At 41.9% G+C, this 21576-nt stretch overlaps 1 protein-coding gene across 3 annotated transcripts in view; it reads left to right on the top strand.

The window, feature by feature from the left end:
- The window catches only part of ttll7 (tubulin tyrosine ligase-like family, member 7), a 62073-nt gene continuing 40497 nt past the window's right edge, over window positions 1-21576 (top strand). For 2 of the 3 annotated variants that reach the window (XM_029500824.1, XM_029500826.1), the window contains exons 1-9: window positions 1-200; window positions 6083-6508; window positions 6893-7024; window positions 9191-9312; window positions 11198-11265; window positions 11573-11731; window positions 15609-15825; window positions 16943-17107; window positions 19768-19926. In XM_029500824.1, coding sequence (XP_029356684.1) covers window positions 6484-6508; window positions 6893-7024; window positions 9191-9312; window positions 11198-11265; window positions 11573-11731; window positions 15609-15825; window positions 16943-17107; window positions 19768-19926 — 1047 coding nt within the window. In that variant the 5' untranslated portion in view covers window positions 1-200; window positions 6083-6483. The remainder of the gene's footprint in view (window positions 201-6082; window positions 6509-6892; window positions 7025-9190; window positions 9313-11197; window positions 11266-11572; window positions 11732-15608; window positions 15826-16942; window positions 17108-19767; window positions 19927-21576) is intronic. The other variant, XM_029500825.1, reaches the window with a different exon arrangement.

The following is a 21576-nucleotide window of genomic DNA, read 5'->3' as shown; positions in this document are numbered from 1 at the left end:
CTCTCGTATCGCTCCAGAAGAGACTACAAGATACAGATTTTTATTTTTTATTGTGTGCATGTATGTGTGTGTGTGTCTGTCAGAATTTAACTCGTAACGCTAAAAACAACGCTGCTGTGGTGTCGGAAAGAATCCCGGCGGTGTTTCTGTCCGACGAGCCCGGAAAAAGAGCTGCACCGCCGGTGACTGGGATAAATAAGGTAACGTCTAAACGGGGCTGTCTCCATCCTTTAGCACGGCTAAGCTAGCTGTGTGGAGTAGTGCGGTAGGAAGGTGGCGGCGGCGGGTGTCATTGTCTTTCCAGGCCGTTTTATTTTATTAGTTTTTATTTTTTTTGTTGTTGTTTTTGACCGTGTAACGCCCACATCCTCCCCCACCCCTCCTCCCATTTTTTCATCCGCCGGGACGGTTAAATGTTAACGTCGCTTTTTAATGGAAGCAAGTTCACAGTGAGGCAGCAGCAGCAGCAGCAGCAGCAGCGTGTGATCATTACACCTGACCTGCACAAGGAAAGGGCTAACGTTAGCTACTGCTGCTAGCACCTGATCCATAACTATAATGCACCTGCTCAGGCTGGCTGACGTTTAACAAAACAAAACAAAACAACAACAACAACAAAAAACCCTTAATATGTGAGCTATCATACGGATTTAATAAATCCACTTTGTGCTAATCCCGAAATACAGTCAAAGGGGAGGGTGGCCTACAATCCTTCAAGTGATCTGGAAGATACCATATTGACAGCTTTTCTCTGACAGGCTTTGGATCCTAATAACATAGGCTAGTTTTTCCAAAAAAAGGAATCTGTCTACAATATTACTCGTGTTGGATAGATTACATGCATTAGAGAGTTTGTGGTTAAAGAGCCGGTTGATTCACTCCGGCCGGTTTGCCACTTATAGACCACATGCTGATAGAGCACCCTGGAGATGACCATTCCCAAAAGAGCAGATGGATTACATATTAATAATAACAACATAATAACATATGAGATCTGCATGGCATCCAGCCTAAGGCTCTTAACAGGGGGTATGATATGTATAATCTTTTACTTTCATCCAGGCTACAGTTGGCATCCTGATGTTTTTGGATTATTGTGGGATAGTTACTGCTGAATTGTTACTAAAGGATCAATGTAATTAGCCCTAAAAGTCATAGGACAGCATAAATGACTGCAAACCTAAGCAGGAGTTGGCCTGTTTTTCATCAGGCGTTATTATATTCTCCAAGCAGCAGGTTTGTTGATTAATTAACAAGATTTTCCTTGACAGGGGCCTTTTGCTTTGTAATGTCTTGGGCCTCTCATGCATGAACAGACCCTTGCTTGATTTTTCAACTGTAGGCTACTTACCGAAATCCAGTTATTGAAATCATTAGACCTAAAACATTAAGAAGTGAGTGCAAAGAGTCAATCTTAAATTAATAAGCATCGATTTTTCAGTTCACCTCTACACATACAAAATTTTGGGGACAAACCTGTGCACACTGTAGCAACCATAAGTTCTCTGCTCCACTTTGTCTTACACTAAATAAGGTCAGGCAAAACAGCAGGTAATATAAATGTTTTATACGCAATTTATAGAGCAGTGGCTGAATTTTGCGTGTGACCACCTTCCTGCATCATTGTTGATTCTCTCTGACAAAGTGAAGCTTAACATTCAGCTGTTTGTTGGTGTATTTCAGTACCCTGTGGGCTGACAGCTCCCACACTTGTTCCTCCTCATATTTGGAAGAAGGCATGAAGCCAGAGTTGGGTCACTTGTTCGAGCTAATTTTAGCTCCACTGGCAATTCTAAACCTACTACTTTCCTGTGAGAGTAGTCTGCAAATGCAGCTATCGTTTTTCCAGAGATGACAATGCGGTGGTTGTGGCAAATCAGATAATGAGAGGAGTAGAAAAGTTCTCACAGAAGAGATACTTTATGTTTTTCATCTTAAAGATGGAATGACTCTGCTGTCATGCCTTCTAAGTGCATGGAAATATCCAGCGTTTATTCTCTTATATAACAGACGGTCCATTTTCTACTTGAAAATTCTTTTGTTTACATTTGCTTTTCAGTCAAGGATGCATAATAGTACATGTCTCCATGTCGCCAGTGTCTCTGGCCTTTTCAATAGTCAGACATACCCTGAGGTCCTGGTTCTGCTGTAATGGCAAGATTGGAACACAGTGTAGTGTACAAAAAAAAACCAAACTTGTGTCTGCAAATTCTTCTCTTTCACACAATGCTAAGTGGTGTTTCCCAAAGCTGCTCTATTGATTCTGTGTTTGATGACTGCTTTCAAGATGTAGTTTCATGTAAGGCAGGGAAAACATAAAACAACCCCCTTGGGGATGTGCCGCTTGTTGTTGAAGGGACTTGTATAATAGGTGTGACACCTCGGAGTCTTCTGCTTTTGTTCAGTTAGTCCTTTGACACACTTCTTTTAGAGCTGTTTGTGCTGTCATTGTAAATGTGCTTTTGATATAATGAAAGAGGAGACAGAATTTTTTAAAGTGCCGATAACAGTGGTGGTAATATGTATGTGAAGATAAATCTTTAAGTTTTTAACCTGAGCCACTGTGATTTCTGATGATGTGCTGACAAAATAAACATATGGTCTGTGTGGTTATGTATTTAATAATTTAGTGGTTTTAGTGTTGTGGACGATTCCTGTATATTCCTGAAAGTCAATCATGACACACATAAATGTAAGTCAGCGTGACAAGTTAGCAACTTTCCCAGGACAGTAAGGGTAAGAGTCAGCATAACAATGTCCTGAAAGACAGTTGTGTGTCTGTCATGCATTTAGGGCCAGTGAAACAGAGAGTGATGCAGATGAGCAGCGTGTAGAGCTGACTCCGACAATGAAGCCTTTCTGTGTAAACGTAGAGTGCATGAGCTCAACATCCACAGGAGCTCGGCCCCTTCAGCCTCCCTATGGTGGCCCTCTGGCTCACTCTGTTGGAGAAAAAGTGCCATTGCAACAAAAGATTAACGGCAGATACATTACTGAGAGGAAGGGATTTAGTTAAGATGTTCTTAATATTTTTCTGACAGATAACTCATAATGTTTCATGGTGCCAGCAGTAAAATGAATGATTCTTTAGTAAAGTCTAGCACTGGCACGTGTATATTTATAAACACCCTGAACCCATTTTGAGGAATTTCTCATGTTGAAAATCTTTAAGTAGAACTTTAAGTCCAAGGATGATAAAAACTGAAAGAAAAGAAAGGAATCCAAAGATTATATTTTAAAGATTCTTTAGTAAAGTCTGGTGCTTTTTAAGGGACGGTGTAGTGATTGGCATTGAAATCTTTTTATTTTATTAGACAGGAAATTTTAAGGGGTGTGTTAATATAGGGGGTAGATATGAAGGTAGACCCTGAGATACAATCAGATGTGACAACAGGAGGTTTTCATTAAAGCCCCTCTCAGTCAGTGATAATCGTTGTATCCTATCTAGAATCTGGTGACATTGAAATCCCACTTCATTCATGTAAAACTAGGCCCTCTTGTGGCTGTTAATCACCACTATCTCTACAAGGTGAAGACATGAAGAAGCCTTTTTTTTCTGCTGGGTCATCCATCAGTGTGATACCAAAGTACCTCAACTGTGAACACGGTTGCCAAGTAAACAAGCCCAGACAGAAATCTAGGTGTTGCAAGTAAGGTCTAGTCTAATCACATTGTCAGTGGAGATATTTGAGAGCTGAATTTAGACTTGAAAATTTGTTTTTTAATCATCATGGAGGCATAACTGTAAAGTTTAAACTCTTAATGCAAAATAGCAGCTCTTTGAAGCTTAAGCTCTGAATAAAAATTAGTCTTACAAAATTCCTAATTACAGATATCGAGATAAATAGCATTAGTAAAACATTACTTTAGAATGCCTGCTGTAGCTGAAAACAATTAAGATACTGGTATGTAGTCTTGATTAATCACAAAGAGACCAATAAAATAATTGCTCCGTGATTAATGACTCTGTGATATTTTACAGATCAATTAGGATTAACATCACTGCCCTGCTCTGGGAACTGTGTATTTTTCCCCGGAGTGATTGCTTGAATTAGAGAATGCATGAGTGTTTCTTGGTGTTCAGATCACCTCTTGCTTCAGAGGGTTTACATGACACAGAGGTCCACTGCATATTTCGAAACTGCTCTCTGTCTCCTGCACAAAGGGCCAGCAGACCAATGGGACGTTGGCTCAGCACAGCTTGCTTCACTTTATCAGTGTGACTCTTGATTGCTTTCCTCTCCAGGATCAATATGCTTACCACAGCCAGACCAAGAGGCTGACAGTGAACTGTGCTGAGTGATCAATTAATGTGATTGGATTGTTTTGCCATTCTGATTTGTTCAGAGATGCTGATCAAATCAATACAGTTGTTTTTCAAGTCAGCCTGTGTACATATCCTCCAGTGTCTGTATGTATAAATGTGCACCTTCAACCAAATTTGTGTGTAGACAGGACATGGTTTTCTTTTTTATTTCTACCACTAGAGGCTACTGTTGATCTCTAAATGAATCTCAAGAGCCGCGCAGTGAAACAGCGCGCTGTAGTTGCAGCTGAACTAGTTTATTACCTATGATTTGTGATTGATTTATATGTGTTTTGTTCCAAATTTTCCCCAAAATTGTCATTTCGTACCCTCTGCAAAATCATAATATCAAGATTAGCATTTCTGATTTTTCCTCTTTCAAGTCATAGGAAGAGGCTGAGCTGAAAACTGCCTTGTTTGCGTGAAATATCATACAGAATTCATAACAGTTAAAACCCCTGAGTTTTAAACATGCAGCAATTAGCAAACAGCCCACCAACAGGAAACTCTGAAAACAGTTTAGTTAGTTTTACAACTAATTTAAGGCAGTGACTGCCAGATGTTTGGGCTTATGACCCCTAAAAGGAGGCTTTGTTTTATTGCGACAGCTTTTAATTGGATATGTTTATGGATTTTGTCATGTCAACACAAGAGGGATATTTTTCCCAGCTTGACTTGATGGGTGTCTGGCAAATTATGAGAAAAACAGAAAAAGATTAGAGTAAAAATAGACTTAATTTTGTACAGCAGGAAGATGTTTATCTGCTTTAAACCATCTTGCAACTGGCACGATTTATCTTGCAACCACTTGATGGAGGGCAGGTTCTGACCTTTCAGTCCATTTGTACGGATTATGTTGACTAAAATGTAGCAGCTAGTTGCAGTATGTGACTTGTGGGGATCATGAGCAGCTGGAATCGCTTCAACTATAGTGTAACATCGGAAAAAAATATGTGCCTTAGCAGTCTATCAATGGGAGGAGACACACAGAGGAGGAGTCTTCAGTTCACCTGAAGGCTGCTTTGCCTTTGAAAATGGGAATAATCCAAAGAACCTGCACACCAGCAACCATCTGGTGACAAACACAGAACATGCAAACCCAACACAAAGAAGAGAGGGACTCATCAGAGCCCCCTCTTGCTGTGAGGCGTCACTACTAACCCGTCACTCTGCTTGTTCCAGCCAACAAATTTTTATGAGACAGGACATCTCACCATTGGTTGATTACCTCCAAAATGGTTTGATGACACACAGACACACACACACACACACACAGCCAAACAATAACAGATTTTGGCTGGTGACTGGTGTTAATTTCCCCACACTCTTCATAGCCTGAAGCATCCTTTTAACAAACCACTGTAAAGATGCCATCTGTTTGAATGAAGTGACCTCCCAGCCATACAATGAAACCCAGCTGGCAAAAGGATGAGACACAATGAGATGCCACAGACCCTTCACTTGACAATCACATTAATATTTCACAATGGTTCTGTGGAATGCCGATTAGTCCGGTGGATGTTGTGTAGCTTTAGATTATTTCACATGCAGTACAGCGGTGTCAGAGCTGCACAGATATTTTCCCCCAACTGTTATAGTCAGTGTCAGATTGACTGATGTAGACTGAGATAGGCCTGTGTGCTGCTGTTGCTGCTGCTTTGCATCAAAAGCATGTCCAATGCACTCCAGCAAGACACACACTAAAACAACACTGCACAGTCAGCCAACTTCAACTGTTCTGCAACTATAAAAGCTCCTTTTCCTTCTCCTCCACAGGCATTCATATCCATCCCCCTGTCCACCCCCTCCCACCCTTTCTCCTCTTGGGGTTGTAAATAAGCTGGGGCTGTGCAGACCCTTGAGAATCACCCCCCCCCCTCCCTTCCTCCCCAAAACCCCCATTCCTTCTCTTCCCCACCACTGTTTCCCCTCCTCAATCTCTCCTGCCCACCCAGACTCTGCTGCTGCTCTATATGCTGCTGAGAGGCGTTGGAGAGTTGCTCAGATGATCCATTGGGCCGTCATCCCGAACCACATTGACCATACAGCCCAAAGCAAGGAAGACTAACCAGCACGAGTGTGAGGGTCCTTGGAGAGTGCTGTGAGTGTCCCGCGAAGCCTGCCCACCAAGCCTGGCAGAAAGCTTGGCTTGCCCTCTCACTATTCCAACCCCTGAGATGCCCTCCCCTCCAAACGATGGAGGTGAGTGAGAGAACTCTATCTCTATCGATCGATAGGGTTATTTTGTTGGTTGGTTTTTTTACACATACACCTGGCCACCTGCTCATACATTTACCTGCCTGCCTCTTTATCTGTACTATACAGCCACACACACACACACACACACACACACACACAGATACATATAGGTAATGATAAAGATCATGATGTATGTGCCTATTCCAAACAAGGTGTTATTCATTTATACCCCAGCACCATAAACAACCTACACTAAATCCCCTGCAGGAATGAGAGAAATATTGGATGACTCCAGCAACTCCTGCCCCTCCCTCCCTTTTCCTCTCCCTGTCTGGAGTACAAGCTGTGACTGTATCTAGTTTTGTTGTATCCCGTCTCCTTCTCCAGAGGATCAAGGAGCGTCCCCCGTGAACAGGCCATCTGTGGGCACCTACCAGAGCAGTGGGAAGAGGAAGGTGCACACCAAGAAGAAAAAAGGCACCATCACCGCCAACGTTGCTGGCACCAAATATGAGATTGGTACTATAATCTATTTCTGGTGATCTGAAATTGTCAGGGAAATTACAGTAACAACAGAAGTACATAAAGATTTTATACATAATTGAAAACAGATTTCAGAAGATACAGGCATATAAGCAACAGAAATGTCAGCCTACAAAGACAAATGATCATCATTCATCATGACTTTAAAATGGAAAGAAGCTTTTGTAAATTAATATCTTATCTTAGTTATCTTAGTATTGATGCTCTTTGTTGAAAACCAAGGGAGGAGGCTGTGGCAGTTTAAGTCATAATTCCAGTTACTCTATTAGCATAACTCATCTTCGGCTATTAATTTTTTTCAAGATACTATTTACATAAATATGTGAAAAGCACTATTAACGTTAACAGACACACAGTAAATGAAAGTCGGTCATGTCTAGAAAGCCAAATTTATCTAAGTGTGAGCCTCCAATTTCAAGCTTCTGAATTTATGTTTTGATTTTAATTTTAAATGAAAATTTCATGTGTGAGGAAGACCAGCATTTTATATTGTATTAATTTCATAAAAGGGCAGCACGGCGGCATAGTGGTTAGTGCTGCTGACTCACAAAAAGAAGGTCATGGGTTTGGTTCCCAGGCCTGGGCCCTTTCTGTGTAGAGGTTGCATGTTCTCCCCGTGCTCTCATGGGTTTCCTCCGGATACTTCGCGTTGCTCCCACCATCCAAAAACATCCTGTTCAGCACCCGTTAACAGAAAAGAGGTTGAAGATGAATGAATGAATTAATAATTTCATAAACAGTTCTCAGTAAAGCTCAGTCAGTCTCTCAAAACAGCACGGAAACAAATCACAATGTTATCTGAACAAAAATATCAAAAGATATCAAATTTCTATGGCAGATTGTTTGAAGGAGGGTGTTATTATTTAAAGTCTTAAATTAAACCTTCTGGAGTTGCAGTGCAGGGAAGCAGTTCATACATCGACAGCGTGGCCTTGCATTCATACATAAATCTTTGTTGAGATAATTTAACTTGGCGGTGAATTTTTTTTCTGAGAAGGGCCAAAAGAGCACGGTAAGCACTTCTCACATGTGCTGTATATTGTGTGGGACAGCAGCGCTCTCAGGGGTGAGCTGCAACCTATGAAACTAAAGAGTCAGCAGCAGAAAAGTAGAAGTCAGGGGCTGCCGGGATCCTGTAGCTAGATGGGAGTCTAGCTGTGAGTCAGTATGCTAGCTGTGACGAGACCCTCACAGTGGCCCTTCTGAGGGTAGTGCAGGTCTATTTTGAAGGAAAATTAACACTAAGGGCCAGATGGATGGCTCATTTTTGCTGTTCCTTTTTTGGCACCTGTCTTTTTTTGTTTTAGAATTTATAGTACTACAGGTAGAGGTTAAAGGTCAGCGAATGTAGTGCTGAAAATTTGCGTTACCCCCACTGAGAAGGGAATGTAAACTCTAGCTCTGAGGATATTTGCTCAGTTAGATGAGGATTGATTATAGCCTTGTACTTCAGGTGCCTACCGGTAACTGAATGCATCGCCCTGCTGCAATGTAAACCCTTCCTGTTCCAGTTAGCGAAACACCGTTGGCCTCAATCAGCGATAACAAATGGATGAAGTCACATTGGAACCATCCTTTTCCCATTCAAGTGCCATCATGCAACATTAGGCAAGCCTTCTCCAGGTTTGTGATGGCTTTCAAGAAAATTAATTAATACCGCGTTTCGTTAGGGCATATGAATTTTTCATTACTCACTGAATAATGAATAGTTGTTGGATTAACGTCAAAATGGGCTTGCCACCTATCTCTCATACATGAGGTTTCCGGTGGGATTTGAATGCATTACAGACAATTAATTTATCTTTTTGAATAGCGGCATTACGATTGGCTGCTCTGCAACCATTCCATGAATGGTAAATATTCCTGTGAGCTTTTTGATGTACAGTCTCCCAGACTCATTTCTCTCTTAACATATGTGAAAAAACGAAATCAAAGCACAGGAAAATACTCTAATCTATGAAGTAGAAATATTAGATTTGTTGGTCTAAATCACATCCTATTATTTGTAATTATATCAATTACTTGCTTTGTCACTATGAGTGTGGCTTTTGGGATTTTTTTTTTTTTTAACCCAAAGTAAGTGTATAAATTTTTTTTTGTTCTATTAATAGAATCCAATCTAATGAGTGGCTTTTCCCTCAGTTCGTATAGTAATCAACGAGATGGACTTCATCAAGACCCGGGATGATGATGAGACTGCCAACCTCATTTGGAATGACTCGGCCGTGCAGCACGAGAAAATTGCTGAGCTCAGGAACTATCAGGTACGCAATGTCAAGTCAGCACACCTTGATAAACTAAAGATAGGACAGAAGAGCCCATCACCCAAAATGGATGTCAAATCCAATAGCAAATTAAAATTTTACTCACAGTTATCCTCAAAAATCTGTTGAGAGAAATGTATCTCTGTTAACAGAGTCCTAACAATAAGATCTCACGAATACTGCTGACAAAGTCATCTCAGCAAGAAACACATGCCACATGCATAGAAATAGGTTTATCACTGATTAATAAAAATTAACACTTGTATACTGTGTGTGAAAACCAACACAATGTAGAGAACAATCTGCCATGAGAAAAAAAACAACTGATGGCACTGGCAACAAATGTTTAGTATATAAAAAGGAGAAAAACACATGGATATAATGCCATTACTTACTGAAGTAAGTCAGTATTTACATTTTTATTTCTTGATATAAAAAAAATATTAATCTGAAAAAGCCTTGAAAAACTTAAATTCTACTGAATTCAAACATGAATCAGGGGGACGCGAAAAAAAAAGTATTTGAAATGCAGTAAACGTCAGAATAAAACTAAATGGAATAGGAAAAGAAGGAAAAAGTGAAGATGGACAGAAGACTCGCAATCTGCCAATCTGTTTGTCCTCACACCGTGGGAGGTTAGCAAGAGAATAGCAAATAGAAAGGAGGGGTGGACAGAGTGAGAGGCAGAGGGAACAACGGAGCCTACACAGAGACAGATGGGAAGATTGACAGGTAGACTGACAAGTTGTGAGCAGCAGGGGGTGGTGGGGCAGGTTTCAAATGTCACTATCAACTGATGCTGATGAGACAGGCCCAAACAACAAGGGCTTCCTTGAGCTCTGTGTACTGGTCTGAGAGTGATTTTACCTCTGTTTGACCTCCTTGTTCTGCTGAGTGAATTTGGCTGCTCCCCCCCCCCCCCTGCAAGCGTTAGCCATCCATCTTCACGAGTGCTTATTTGATTAGACTGGACACTAATGATCGATTAAATCACAGACTAGTCAGAAAGAGCATGGCTTGTTAGGATAGGGGCAGCAAGAGTTCAGCTAAGTAGATTGAATATTACAAATACTGTAACAGCTTAACATGTAGCAGTGTAGATAATGTTTGACGTAGAACTGGTGATTTGCTGTCAATTGTTTGTACTTGCTCCCTCATGCTACTGTGGTGTTTCATGAGATAATTTCTCAGAAGAAATGTACAGGTCCCTCAACAATTGGTTTTGATTTCCCCTCACAAGGCACGTCGTCTCGCGGCATTGGCATAATTGTGCAATTCTTCTGAATCCCTAATTACGTCTGTCTCGTTTGGATAATAATCACGGACTCCTTTTACAGTCTTCGTTCTTCCTCCCCCCCCTCCCGCTCTTTCTCTCTCTACATTTGTTAATTTTTTTCCCTTTTTTCCTTTTAGTGATGTACTGTGAGAGTTTGCTGTCAAGTTTCAGTTCATACGAGCCTAATTAACGCCCCTGTTCAGGCTCATTTGGTCAAAGAATATAGAAAATCCAGAATTTTTCCTTTACCCCCCACACCCCTTTCGATGCATTCAAAGCAATTCATTCAACTGTCACTGCAGGAGCTTGCGATGCAGAACCAATTACCTCGGCCCCTCGGAGTTGAGATTGATCTTTTTTTTTCCCCCCTCGTCTCTTCCCTCCCCAACCTTTAATGTAAAAAAAAACATGGTAAACTAAATAAGGGTTGAGAAAGGTCTCAGCGTCACCTTTTTGTTTTGAGTCCGTAATTGGGCATAAATGTCAGGACATTGTAAGCTCACTTCAGGTTGCTGCCTTTAATGTGCTCATTTTTATGAAGGGGTGGGGGTTGAATTGAGTGGCATAATGGCCCTAACAACATTATTATGTCTGCCTGTCCCTCTGCAGAGAATTAACCATTTCCCTGGCATGGGTGAAATCTGCCGGAAAGACTGCCTTGCAAGAAATATGTCCAAGTAAGTTTTCTGTCTCTCTTAACACAAAAAGATTATAGTGCTTTGATTCACTCACAGATGTGCAAAAGTAAAGCTCACTGTTTAGCCAGCTGGCACTCTGAAGAACTTTGAACTGGGTACTTGTGGAATAGCATTCCACCAAATTAAGATCCAGCTGTAAAAGCACAGGATCTCCCTCTTTCTATCCCAGCAAGAAAACACATAGTCATTATGAAACATGCGAGACAGAGGCGTGGAATTTCTTGTTTTGTAGAGTGAAATAAAATCATCATATTCCCACACACACCCCCTGTCTTTGTCTCTGCAGAATGATCAAGTGCCAGCCTCAAGAGTACAGCTTCATTCCCAAAACCTGGATCTTCCCTGCTGAATACACTCAGTTCCAGAACTACGTCAAAGAGCTGCGCAGGAAACGCAAGCAGAAGACCTTTATCGTCAAACCTGCCAACGGAGCCATGGGTCATGGGTAGGTCAGAGGCAACCAAGTGACCCAGAGAGAACTGACATATTGACTAGAGACTGACAGGGGGAGGACTAAGGCATTAGGGAGAGGGAGAGGAAAGAAAGCAAGGGAGTGAAGGAAAGAGGAAATTAGCAGTAGAACAAATAGAAGACGAGCACAACAAAACATTAAAGGCATGAAGGGGTTTGTGACCCTGACATGGATGTCTGGCTGGAACCAGAGGGTGTGGTGGAACTCATTGTTGGTATCATTGTACTCAATGGTCACACTTTCTATAAAGTAGAGGTTATCACTGCTGGTAGAGGACACGCACGCGTGTGCGAACACACACACACACACACACACACACACGTTCATACACTCTTGGTCTCTGGCAGTTACTGTAGTTTTTTCCCTGAAGGTCTCTGCATGTGATTATTGGATTCCTTTATGAGGCACCATCAGCCAGTCAGACCAGACCAGTCAGACTAGAAAATGGATCAAGATAGCTGCTGCAGGGCATTCTTTATCAAAAGATGAGCAGGCCATGGTACCTAAATGCATATTTACTTTCAGTCTGAGGTTATGATGTTTTCACTACCCCATCAGCTCAAACTGTGACCTATTTAAAAATAATGCAGCCTTTTTACCCTCACTATGATGACTATAGGCACACTTGTTCAGTGTAAATCCAACCCACCAATTTCACTTTTTCCTGATATTGAGAGGTGGCATCAGAATACATGAGAAACAAAGACTGTATGGATAAAACATTACAAAACATACAAAACAAAATACTTGTAAGAGGTGACTCATTTTTAGATGCAGAGTTAGCACAAGTGAACATCACGAGCTTTAGGCAGTCTTGGGTTGTATTGAATTTAAAGCACCTTTGCTTAGAGAAGAGCCATTTTAGCTTCCTTAGTCATCTGGTTAGAAAGCTCCCTGGCTTTTGAAGGTGATCCAGACCTCAGGGCACAGCCACAACCCTCAGGACGGTTTACGTGCCCTTCCCAGGGGGTAGTGGAGCTAATGGAAATCAGTAAGCTCCCTCCAGGAGATACACATTTAGACTTCTTTGACTCAAAAAATAGATAGATGCAACAATTCGGTAAATAGTTAAGATGGGGTCAACAACAACAATTCCCAATGTCTCTTAAATTTCTGATCTCTCACATGTATTTTTGGGTAAAACCAACTTGTGACACTCCAAACAGAATTATTATCAGATACAATTTGTTCCAAGTGGGGATAAAGACACAAGCACTGACGAGACTGAAATAAAATGAAAATGTGCGTCGTTTTGAAGTTTAACAGTGGAATAGTGGACTGTTTTACAAATAATTCTGTTTCATAACATGAAATGTGCAATAAGAGCCAGGTCAAAATACAGGTTTCTATGGAAGAAAAAATTTTTTTCTGTAGCACATAACACGCTACTCTCTGGAGCACTTCAAAATACATTTACACTGCTCAGATTGCAAAACATTTATTAAATATTCTTTTTGACTTGTAATTCTTTGAAAACCTGATCCCTGGTGTGCTTGTATTAAAAAATACTTTGGATTGCATTCATAACTGGTACCAATAGGTGGGGATATTGAAGTACAAATAGCTCATTGTGCTTCACCTTTCTCTCTCTCATTCTCTTTGAATTTGTCCTTTCTGGTATAATGTGAGCATTACTTATAACTCCATGCTGCACTAAGCCCTTATTTATTAAAGAATAAAAGGAAGCAAAGGCTGAATTATTGCAGTACATTAAGAATATGAAAGATGATGAGTTTAGCTCGACCACTCAACGGCAGGCGGCTCACAAGATTAGATTTTTCTCTATTTTTTTGCATGGTGTGACGCGGCAGGAAATTAAGTTATATCTACCCCCTGTAATTTATTTTTCCGTCGGCCAACCAAATGAAGTTATTGTCTGTGTCTGAAGCACAGCTTGTTATAAGGGAAACAAAATAAAAGTGCGTGTGGGGCTTAAAAAGGCGAGATCCCCTCCGGTGCCAAATTAAATAGGGAGGGGAGAGTGGGCCGTGATTATCTGACACCACGGCTCATCAATCATGTCGTCTTCTCCTCAGCTCTACTCCTCCTCGACTAACTAACACTGTTAACCATGTCCTCATCATTCAGTTTGCTGTCTGCCAGGTTGGAGAGCCCCTCACATCGTCGGCTCAGGCTCCTATCAAATACCCTCCTGTTCTTTTCTGTTCGAGAGCGGTGATAAGCAGGCCAGTGAACCGCCTGTCTATAATACAGCAGTCTTTAAGCTGGTGGGAGCAAGTGGTGATTGATAACCCCAAAAAGCAACAACATCCGACTAAAGGAGATCTACAAGCTGGGAAGGATTTATTAAACTTATGAAAGGCAGACGGCTGAACTGATATTTCTTTCATCCTTACCACAACCTGAAAGGCAGTTTGCAGTCTAGATTCACGGTTTTCCTCTGTGGTTTTTGATAAATAAAGCCTTCTTAGAATCTCGTCAATGATTTTCCTTTGTTTTGTTCGTCAGAGTCAGAGTGGAGTTTACTGAGCAGATTGTTGCTTTGTTTGAATTATAACGACACGGATGTCACTGCTCCCGTGATACTGTAAATTTGGGCTGTGCCTGGCTGTTTGCCCTCTGGTGGCTCGCTGCCACAATATCTCAATACCTCAAACTGTACTTTTTTTTTTCTCTCCCTTTTGAACAAACACATCTTTAAATCATGGCCAAATATTGTGTTTGTGTATTTTGTGGCTGCTTGCATGTGTATAATGGGGCCTTCCAGGCTGTGCATGTAACCAATTTAGCCCAAGTCCGCCTTAACTATGAGTGATGGTGATATAGGTCAGTCACATTGCTTGTGCATAGTGGGAGATTGTTTAAAAACGACCCCCTCCTCATTTCACCCTTCCTGCACACATGCCTGCAAGTTTTGAAAATATTGCCCCTCACCCTCACGTGCACAGCCACATGGATGCACACAACTCATTCATGAGTACAGCTAGCTATGGTCTGCATACTATAAGGCCTGAGTGCCAGTGACATGAGACCAAAGCAAATGAATTAAGAGTGGAGGCTGAAACGTAGCACAGCGTCTGCTCTCATTAACCTGCCCACAGCTGAGAGACCCTGCTACAGCATTTGATGCACTGTGTCATTCGCACACAGCAGAGTGTGGAGATCGCAATGTTCTCCAGATGCTCGGACAAACCGGGATTTGTGTTTTACTTGTCTGTCTTTTGTACATTTATTTTTCTGCGGCTTTATTTAGAAGGCCAGGTAATGAATGGAGTAACTACATTTTTGGAAGGTTCGATGCCCCACAGAGCCAAACAGCTTGTCCTGCTCAAACTAGACCCGGGGCCTGCTGAGTGCACTCATTTACATATGTTTTCACTGAAGCTATTGTACAAGTATAAGGTCACATGAATACCATCAGGGCACTGTGGCTCAGACCGTTTCACTCCTAAGGGCGAAATATCTTTCATTTAAATATAAAAACCGTTCCATGCACAGAATACATATATCATCTCCATCGGCCTGCATCTGTTACTCCTGTAGATTATTATGCTTAATATCAATTAGTTTGAAACAGAAGGGCAAGGTTCCTCTCAGATATGATGTGGAGCTCAGAAGTATGTCTTCTCCTGAACTTTTCCAGATGACTCTTAAATTAAATATTGTGTTGAAACCCATAAAATCTGTATACTGTTTGGCTCCTTTTTTTTCCCTTCAGCACACATATAAGACAGTGCCAATGTCATCAGTCATCTTCATGTTCCCCGCCATACTGCCATCTATCATTTTTTTAATTATCTCTTTTGTCTTTACTATGCCGTATTTTATTATGCTGCTGACGACATCCCAATTTCCCCCCCAAGGATTAATAAAGTTTCTGTCTATCCAGGATCTCGCTTATCCGTAACTGTGAGAAGTTGCCAGCCCAGGAGCACTTTATCGTTCAGGAGTACCTGGACAAGCCCTTCCTGATGGAGGGATACAAGTTTGACCTGCGCATCTATATCCTTGTCACTTCCTGCGACCCACTTCGCATTTTCCTCTACAATGATGGCCTGGTTCGCATGGGCACCGAGAAATACCATGCACCCAGTGAAGCAAACCTGGTGAGCCATTAACTAGACTACTGATAACAATAATAATGGCAATTTTTCAGTTATCAAATGCTTCCCAGAGGCTGCTCACACACACTTTCAAATACACCATACACCTCTAAAGCCGCCTAATACTATATACATCAGTGCACAAATAAAATGAAGATTATGCGCACACGACTGTTCAAGGATTTGTTGAAAGTACATTCGATACCTGGTGTGTGGCCAATCAGGTGAGTTAGAAATGCCCTAGATGGCAGAGGTAGATTCACACACCACAGTATCTGCCACACAACTCAGCATGATCAAATTAGACACACAAACACACGGAAGGTCACGGTGCATTGTGTGTGATCACAAAAAAATACACACACTCATGTGCACAGCCAACAGTGACCAAATGCAGAAAAATGTGAGGCTGATATTGTGTTGTTGTGCACACATACACACATGCACAAACACACAAAATGTCCAGGCATACCGCATGCACACAGCTAGGGTAAATGTCCACATGCCAGATGTCTCTTATTGTATCAAGCCGCTCATATTTTCCTTCAGGTTCTGCACCTGCTGAAGCACAGTCTGTTGCTGGTGATGGGGTGTACACACACAAACACACACACACACACATAGCTTCCTATCAAGCATGACGTTTATCTAAAACATGAACACGCAAACACACAGACGCAGGACTCCTTCTGTGTGTATTGTCTTACCCGGTCTGTGACACATGATGGAGTGAGTCATGCCATCGAGATGGATGTCCAATCCCACAGAGAGTGGCTTCCAGACAGCCACCGGGGGCTGGAATGGCCTGCAGTCACAGTGTTATTACCTGGCAGGCTAAGGACAAGGATGTATTGTCTTCAACTGTGGGGCATACTGTTTAAATAGAGGGAAACAACTGGGTTATACAACGGTTGGTTGTAGTCAAACACTCAATGACACTTTCTAGCTCAAATTCAGCATCTAAAATCTGGCCAGTTTCTCCAAAACCCATGTTGTTATGCAAGTGATGCCCCCTGAAGTTGTTGTGCTGCTTTAAAATGAAATAAATACATAGTATAATCAAAGGCAGATGGCAGCATGACTGTGAAGAGGCCCTCCTAACCTCCTTTTATCTCCACAGAGCCAGCTCTACATGCATCTGACCAACTACTCAGTCAACAAACACAATGAGAACTTCGAGCGAGACGAGACTGTTGACAAAGGCAGCAAAAGGTCTATCAGCTGGTTCACTGAGTTCCTCCGCACCAATGACTACGACGTGACCAAGTTCTGGGGAGACGTCTCTGTACGTAGTCGAAGAAACAGCACGCACACTCACCCACAGATACACAGTCACATTCAGCGGATGTTCCCTTCAGCAAAAATAAGGATGTGCAGTAATGATAACAAAACACACCACAAGCGCAAGCAACACATATGAACATCTGTAAGTGTAATCTGTGAGCGTACACTCATGTAAACACATGCTGTTCCTACTAACACAAGTTGCACATAAAACAAGTTGGCCAGCAAAGGTTTTGATATGATTTGTTATGACAGTAATTCAGTGAGCGTCGGAGCTTTGTTTAGCTCCAGAAAGAGCTCAAGGAAAACATAATTCCTTTTGGGTGATCTTTCCCTATCTGGTACTCTCAGCTCATCCAAACACTTTTACTGTGTTCAATTTGTTTCATTGGAGTCTGCTTGTGTAACTACTGTTTGCGCTACATCTTTCTTTCCGTTCACATTTTTATCCCTGGTTTGGTATATGTTCTTTGTTGTTCTTTGCCTTTAACCTTTCCTCCTGCCTTTGACTCTTTGGACGTCATTCCTCGGCTGTCTTATATTCCTCCTCACGAAGCCATTTTTATTTCTTCTCTCCAACAACTTACTTTTGTTTATGTTCATGTTGAGACTATAGGTGGTATTGTGACTGGCGTCGTAACGTTTCTTCTTTATTCCCGTCAGTTATCCATCTTGTGCAGTCTCTCCATGTGCTCCATTTTGTAAAGGCACTGAAGTTTCTCTTTATGTATTAGGCCTTGTTTTCTTCGCTTCACTTTCTTTCTCTTTCATCTTTATTTTCAGCAGCACACCAGAGTGTCACCCTATGACTCAGCCAGACCGCCGACCTCCTCACTTCGTTCCTCTATGCTTCTCTTCAGAAGTTGCTCCACTTTGGTGTTAGCATTGTTCGTTTGCACTCACTGTGCTTTTTATCAACCCTGCATTTATGCTCTCTGCTCACTCCCCTCTCCCCTCTTACATTTTATTCCTGCACAGAGACCCAGCAGGCTGCACTTACTTTTTCCGCCCGTTGTCACAGCTAGAGTTATAGAGAGCGTATTTGCCAAAAGATTGTATTTTCAGGATAAGAATATTGTGTTTGATTGTTTGTTTTTCTTATAGTGAGGTATTATTGAAATGTCCAAGGTTTGGCAAGTAAAGGAGCAGCTTTTTATGTGGGTGTAATTTTAACAGCAGTGTCGCACTACAAATGGGCTCGTTATGGATTATACGTTTGTTAATAACCATACACTTACACCTACACAGACACAGACACACACACACACACACAGACAATTTAGCACCAGTAGCTTGTATTTTAGATCTTTGGGGTCTTACCAAATGTCTAATCTTATCCAATATTTCTCTAATTTTCTTTAAAGAATAACTCTGAAAGAAAAGAAACTCTGTTTTAAGTTAGCACTGTAAAATAGTTACTCTTTTTTCACTGAGAACATTAAAGTGAGACACACAAATTGAAAACAGTTAAACCAGAAGAGTTTCAGGGTTTTGAATAATCAACACAGTTGGTATATGTGGCTCGCCCTAACCACCATGATATCCTTGTTCTGTCCAAATAAAATAAAAATAAAACAAATTAATTTTACATGCACACAAAATAGCTGAAATATTACTCAAATGTATGCTGATGAGATTAAAAAAAGTTATAATAAACAGGCATATTTAAGCTCAAAGCTAGCAAAACACATGGGCAGTGGCCAGTGCTGGGGGCTCCGGATCAGGAGAGAGCTGATGGAAGAGGGACAAAGACAGGCACACACACACATACACAAAAGCCAGGGCAGGGACTTGAGGCATAAACGGTGATAGTGGGAGCAGGTGTTTGTGCTCGGAAGCCTGTGGGTCAGACGGGTGGATGGATAGATGCATGGAGGTGTGTAAGAGACAGACAGATAGAAAAGGGATGTAGGGGGGCACGAGGCTGCGGCTTATCAGGCCAGGGCCAGACCACCGTAGCCCTCTCCTGTACCCAGCAGTCAGACAGGACTGGGCGGACTATGGGCCAGCAGCACAGTGTGGGGCCTGACTGGTGAGGGGAGGCTTTGTGCAGTGTGTGTGTGTGTGTGTGTGTGTGTGTGTCAGGAGTGAGTATGTTTACCCCACTAACACAGTGGGAGGAGGCAGGCAGGTAGTGGCCAGCAAACATACGTGCAAACAAACACTAACACAGAGATCGGGAGCTTCACAGATGGACCATCACCAGCACGAGTTAATGTGCGTCTGTGGGGGTGAAATTCAAAAGGTTCTGTTTTTGGAACCCCGTTTTTCCGCAGAGATTTTACACTGACAGGATGTCTATGAAACACTGGAGGATTAAGGATTCATTAACCACCACTAATTGTACCTCTACCTTTGTAGAGCATGTCTGGTCTGCAGGTCACAGGTCTTGGTGTGGGTGTGTGAATATGTGTCATGTTTGCTTCACTCAGTTTAATCCTAAATCTAAAGAGGCAAGAATTTCTCTACAGTTTAAACCTGAAATTAAAGCAGGCCTCTTAATTAGACAATTTTCTGATTAATAAGACCTTTAATCAGGCACAGGCTTTTTTTTTTAGGATAAATGGAAATAAATAAAACTGAAATTTTGTGATCTTGGTGTCAGCTCGGCATGGTGATTCTCCCTCTTTTTGTGATGTGTGTGTGTGTGTGTCTTGCCAGGAGTTGGTGGTAAAGACATTGATAGTGGCTGAACCTCACGTGCTGCACGCCTATCGCATGTGTCGCCCCGGCCAGCCACCAGGGAGCGACAGTGTCTGCTTCGAGGTCCTCGGTTTTGACATCATCCTGGACCGCAAACTCAAACCATGGTTACTGGAGGTACTACTATGCATTCATATGTGTATGTGCATGTGTGTGTGGGTAGAGTAAGTAAAACAGTAAAAAAAAACAAAAAAACAAATCTTCTCCTTCAATTAATTTCAAGTAATTTCTATCTTGTCGCTACAAAACAATGTGTAGCGAAATACTTTAGTTCAGTTTCATGTATTCATTTTGCCTTTAAAATATTGTAGTAATTATTAGCTAGATTTTTATTTCTATGTAGGCTATCAGTGAATATTTTTAAGCTTACAGACAGCGTGTGCTTGTCCATCAGAGCAAGGAGTGTTGCAGTCTGTGGAATCTCCCCTGTCGAGGCTGCTGCTAAAGCAACAGCGGCTCCTAAACTGAAATAATGTGGCATCAGCAGGAGAGAGGGAGACGTCGCCACACACTGACAGAAAGCATAAACACACACTGATTTTGCTTACACACTCTTGTCCCTGGTGCACAGAAACACACACAAACACCCGTGCAGTCTCCAGCATGTGTTTGTGCACCACCGAACACATACCAGCGTTAAATGGCAGGAACATGCACAACCACAAACATGCATGCAAAATTACATGCATGTGTGCATTCATACACGCCCATCCATACATGCAGAAGTCCATGCACCCACAGCAGCACAGTACCTCTCCTCATACAAAAGCACACGCACAGATGCTGTTTCCAAAAATATAGGTCAGGTACGGCAGGTTGACTAGCAAGACATCTGCCTCTTATTCTGTCGTCGTCAGTTTCTCAGGTGTCAGTCATTCGGGAGAAGGATTAGAGTCCAGACTCCACTCCAGGATTTCTGTCTCACTGTTCTGATGTCAGCCAGTCAGTTAAAGTGTGACCTAAATCCTTTAACCCAAAGTGGCTGTTTGCCCCCCCACACCCTACCACCTCCCCCTCCCTTTCCACAAATTGACTCAAGGATGGGAAATGCCTCTGGGATAATTGTTTGTTTTTCCCCACCATGCCAACCCAAAGTAAAGCTTGCGATTTCCAAAAATCCTCTGATTTAGAGGGGAGTAAAAAAAGAATGATGAGATCTGATGGGTGGTGTTTTTTTTTTTTTTTTTGTTTTTTTTTGGAAGAGTCATCATGGAGTTAGGGTGATATAATTTCCCTCCGTGACTCCTTTTGTGTGTTTGAACAGTTGAACTATATGACAAAAGGATGTACAAGAGAGAGCAAACCTGGTGTTCCTTTTGACTGCCGGTGCACTGTGCCAGTGTGTTTGTGTGTGTAAATGTGTATGAGACATGGCAAACAACCGTGAATGCAGTTGTTCCACTCCAGTAGTAATGATCCCCCTTGTGCTACTAGCAGCTCTCTATAACTCTCATCAATTAACATCAGACACACAAACACACACGCACACACACACATAGCCATGCTTCTCTTTCACGCAACATTTACAGCTACAACCATTTATTTCCAAAATTCAACTGATTATTCAGGGGATGGTTTCAAGCATAGAGACCCCTTATGAAATCCTCACTGCATACGCTGTCAAGCCTGAAAATAACTTTATTACCACTTTTTAGTGTGTTAGTGTGTTGGTTCCTATTCAGCCGTGGCCGTGCCCGCAGGCTGGTTGCCACAAACTGTACCCTATGGCAAGCCTTCAGGTCCAAATAGCTTTTTTTAGCAGATCAC

Source organism: Echeneis naucrates, chromosome 4, assembly GCF_900963305.1.
Source record: "Echeneis naucrates chromosome 4, fEcheNa1.1, whole genome shotgun sequence".
Lineage (NCBI taxonomy): Eukaryota > Metazoa > Chordata > Actinopteri > Carangiformes > Echeneidae > Echeneis > Echeneis naucrates.
The sequence above is the reverse complement of the archived record's forward strand: the minus strand, read 5'-3'. Positions and strand labels throughout refer to the sequence as shown.